This window comes from Pinus tabuliformis, chromosome 8, assembly GCF_031772625.1.
Source record: "Pinus tabuliformis cultivar Carrire ecotype Pingquan chromosome 8, CPIR1, whole genome shotgun sequence".
Classification (NCBI taxonomy): domain Eukaryota; kingdom Viridiplantae; phylum Streptophyta; class Pinopsida; order Pinales; family Pinaceae; genus Pinus; species Pinus tabuliformis.
In genome coordinates, this window is record NC_142294.1 from 234,926,950 (window position 1) to 234,931,051 (window position 4,102).

Genomic DNA, 4,102 nt, shown 5'->3' on the forward strand with positions numbered 1-4,102 from the left:
TGTTTTTTTTTTTGTTTTTAGGCCGATAGGCCTTCCTTTGAAAGAAACTTTCGTCGTCCTTTTCTCTCTGCGGTTGACACGTGTCGTTCACATTCAGCGGCAAACAATTTTCGTATTAGGAGCGTCTCTTTCAATTACTTGTCATGGGCTCAACCGAGAATCTTTGCAGCAGCGCGAGTTATATTGCCGGGATCTCGCAAAACCTCAACGCAACACTGTTATGCCAACGCCTTTCTCCATAATGATGGCGGTCTCGAATCTTCACCCACTACATGAAGCCGGCAGAAATATCCCCAAATTTGTTACAAATTCCTGTAATCCCTGAACAAATCATTACAAATTACTGAGAAGGCAGTTTAAAGTTAGCAGTGATTCTCCAAGTGCCTAGGCAGTTTAAAGTTAGCAACGATTCTCCAAGTGCCTTCAATGGCGTTCACTGTGACAGAGAAGGGCACGTTGTGAGATTAGAATTTGAATGGCTCTGAGTCTGTGACCCTTTGGCCCAATAGTTCATAAATAAAACTGCAGTCCTATGGGAAAATGTGGTCTTGGTATCCGATGCACAATCTTCCAGAACTGTGTTACAGTTAGCGAGCATGTAGGAGCTGATGATAGGCATTGTTTAGAAATGTTTGACAGTTTTGTGTTCCTTTTGAGCTTATGGTTTGATCTATAATATTATTTATGTGTTGTCAGGAACATCAATTGGAGTGTCATATGATTCAAAGGACAGTACCCTGCCATCTCCTAAGAAGCTTGTAGAACTGCTGATGAAACATGATCTACTCCATGTTAGGCTCTTGGTTGCCAATCCCATTGTTTTGGAAGCTTTATCTGGGACAAGGATTGAGGTGGCTGTGAGTATGAAGTATGAGCAAACGAAGGACATTGGAAAATTGAAGTCACGAGCAACATTATGGCTGAAGAAAAACGTCATGGGTTTCATGCCTGATACCCTCATAACCAGTATCATTGTTAACCATCAAGGGATATCAGAAGAAGCAGTATCGACATTGGTATCTACTATGAAAGCCATTTATTCTGCTCTTGTGGATGCAAATCTAGATAAGCGTATCAAGGTCACAACCACACTTTCATCCACTTTGATTCAAGATGCATCTAGTGTGCCTCCATCCTCTTCCACCAAGGATTTGAGGTGGGTTCTTCACCCTCTGCTGGCGTTTGTCTCAAAGACAGGTTCTTTTCTGATACTGAACACTGACTTTAACAGAGATTTTGCACATAGTGAAGAAGACCTCATTAACTCTGTAGTCGTTGCTGCCAGAAATGCTATGGCATTTCTTCACTATCCTGATATTCCCATAGTTATTAATGATCAAGGTCTGCTTTCCGAAACAATGAAGACCTTTTTAATGACCAAAAATCTCAGGGATCAAGTTCTTGCCCAAAGCATGAATAGGGCTCGCATATGGACAATAATAGTGAAAATGAGTTCTTTGGACGTTTCTATGCTGAAGGAGTTGAGCAGAGAAGGGGAAGAACTGTTCCGCTCAAACTCTAGGGAGCTTTTGGACAATAAAGCTAACTCTACCAGGAACAAGACAAGTGAGTTGGGATCTCAGCTTGATACTTTTCCAACTACACCTATTACAATAACTCCTCCAACTCCGATCACGACCACACCCACAACACTAATAGGAATAACTCCTCCTCCAACAACAATCACACCAACAACCCCTACCACCCCAACAGTTACCCCTTACACCCCTCCCTCAACATCTACCACAACAACACCGACAACCAGCTCAAGCCAAAGTTGGTGTGTAGCAAAGCCTGGTACCCCTGATTCAAGCTTGCAGGTTGCTCTGGACTATGCTTGCGGGCTTGGAGGTGCAGACTGTACAGCAATTCAACAAAGTGGCACGTGCTATAACCTAGATACTGTTTTTTTTCATGCTTGCTATGCTTTTGACAGCTACTACAAGAAGAATGGCATGGCCCCTGGTACTTGTGACTTTGCTGGCAATGCAATTGTGACTACTCAAGATCCAAGTAAGCTATATGCCCTTATGCGAAGTTTGTTTTTTGCCCCCTGTTTTTCTTTTCATTGAATTTCTCAGTTTATATGGATTCCTATGGTCCTGTGGTGACGATAAACGTTTTATCCACTTTTACATAGTTTGTTGTCTGCTTGTTTTGTTTCACTGTGTCAACTTCTTGGATACCTTCCGCTGAGTCTCATCTTTACATTGTGTTAGATGATAGTTGAGTTGCATGCTTATGATTCATCTACCCACTTCCATGCCTGGTTGAGCTCATCTGAATGCAAAGACATCCTCCGCTGATATACATTTTCCCATTGTAGGTTCCACCATGATAAGTAAGTGACATGATTATAGACCCATTTCCTGCCTGTTGTCTGCCTTGAAACTGCATGCAACCTTCACATGTAAACACTCGTTATGGATAACTTGTATTGTTCAGGATATTTCCTTTTGGTTTAATGATGGAACTGTGTGATGTATTAAGAGAGAGTTATATTTGTAGGCAATCTGCTCTTCTGCATACAACATAACTTTCATTTATGCCTAGATATATTGCATATTATTTTTTTCTTTATTGATTTTGTTATGAGAAGCTAAGGGTATGCATACTAAGTTTCCTTTATACCCACTCTGTCTTCTGCAAATTTTACTGTTCCAGTTTATATGAATATAAAAGACGTTTTTGTTTTTTGTGCACTGTTTTGGTTCTGCTAGATTCAAGATATTTGACTGTGATTAATATGCTTGACATTATACATTTTCGAAAATCTTCCCTTCATGGGTTAACATGATATACAAATTGAGGCTTGAAATTGTGTGAGACTGGAGAATGCATTGCACTCATGCAAATCTTCCTTTACGGATTTTGTGATGATAGGTATTGGGACATGCACATTTCCACAAAGGTATATACTAAGGAACCGCATTCCTCCTCCTATCTTTTGTTCATTTTTCTGTTCTACAATAAGTACTTTTTCAAGTTTTCATACAGAATTGAGAATCAAGATTTACTGGATTTTTGATATATTTTATGTTATATCTCAGCTTATAGTTTTGTAGCATTCTGATTTTTCCAAATTACTTGCAGCAGTAGCAGTTCATCACTTCTTAATACAAGCATACCTGCATCTGGTGGCTTGAGTGGTACTAGTATTCCACCAACATCGGGCAATAATGGTGATGCAACATCCATATTCTTCTGTGTTCCTGTTTTCTTTGCTTTGTTTTCTTTGATTGTATCTATGATGGTCGCAAAACAACTTTAGATGATATCGATCTCTATTGGGTGAATCGAGGAGAAACATCAAGATGTTTTAGTTGGAATAGCTAGTGTAGACAGAGAGCTAGAGGATGTACAGGAAAAACTCTCCAGAGTTCGATCCCATTTGTCCCAACATTGTTTTTGATGTAATGGAGGGAACACTAGGAGAGACTTTGAAAATGGGTACACCAGTGTAGTTCAGGTAATTCTTTCACTTTGTAGGAAAGAGAGGTTAAATATAGTTGGTATGCAGGTTTCACTGGGACAAATTGGTGCCACATTTTTTAGTTCACTATCAAGTAAAAGCTTTACAAGAGCAAACAATTGTCCATTTTCTGCAGTGTCCTGATTTCATGCTATACTCCATAGTTTTCGGAATTAAGAATTTAATTAACAAACTTTGGCAGCAGAATAGCTCTGCAGTTGTCCTGCCTCAGGAGTGTCTGAGGTGTGAGCACTATGTGGCAACAACTACTTATTTCAGTTGCATCTTCCTGTGTGTTGGAACATTGTTGGTAGAAGAAAAAATGCTAGCAGCAGCCAGTTCTGAAGACCTAAATGCCTGTATCAATTAAAATCCAATAAATGATATAGTGTAGTAGATTTCTTCTAGGAGCTTCTTGGTATTCAAGCAAACAAAGTATATCATTATCACTGTTATTAAAATCCATCTTGTATTCAAAGCCATGCTCATCTTCTGGGGTCTGGATGTTGTTGTTTGGATGGATCAATCATCAAACCATGTAATTGACAACTATGGAGATGTGGGCCTTGATAATAAAACTGTTTTAAAAGAATGGTATCTCATTCTCATCTTCTTGCTAACCTTCATTCA

The 4,102-nt window shown here is 39.5% G+C and overlaps 1 protein-coding gene across 1 annotated transcript; it reads left to right on the forward strand.

The window, feature by feature from the left end:
* Positions 1-244: 244 nt before the first annotated feature.
* On the forward strand, positions 245-2,087 carry LOC149234989 (glucan endo-1,3-beta-glucosidase 2-like). Its single transcript, XM_089368426.1, has 2 exons — positions 245-314; positions 658-2,087. Exons 1-2 carry the CDS (start codon positions 245-247, stop codon positions 2,070-2,072), a joined length of 1,485 nt encoding a protein of 494 aa, XP_089224552.1. The 3' UTR covers positions 2,073-2,087.
* Positions 2,088-4,102: the final 2,015 nt, after the last annotated feature.

Bases quoted from the DNA above. Each gene is read 5' to 3' on its own strand.
- LOC149234989 (XM_089368426.1), top strand. From the start codon at position 245: ATGGCGGTCTCGAATCTTCACCCACTACATGAAGCCGGCAGAAATATC. The intron at 315-657 runs GTAATCCCTGAA...GTTCCTTTTGAG, and splicing joins CAAATTTGTTACAAATTCCT to CTTATGGTTTGATCTATAAT.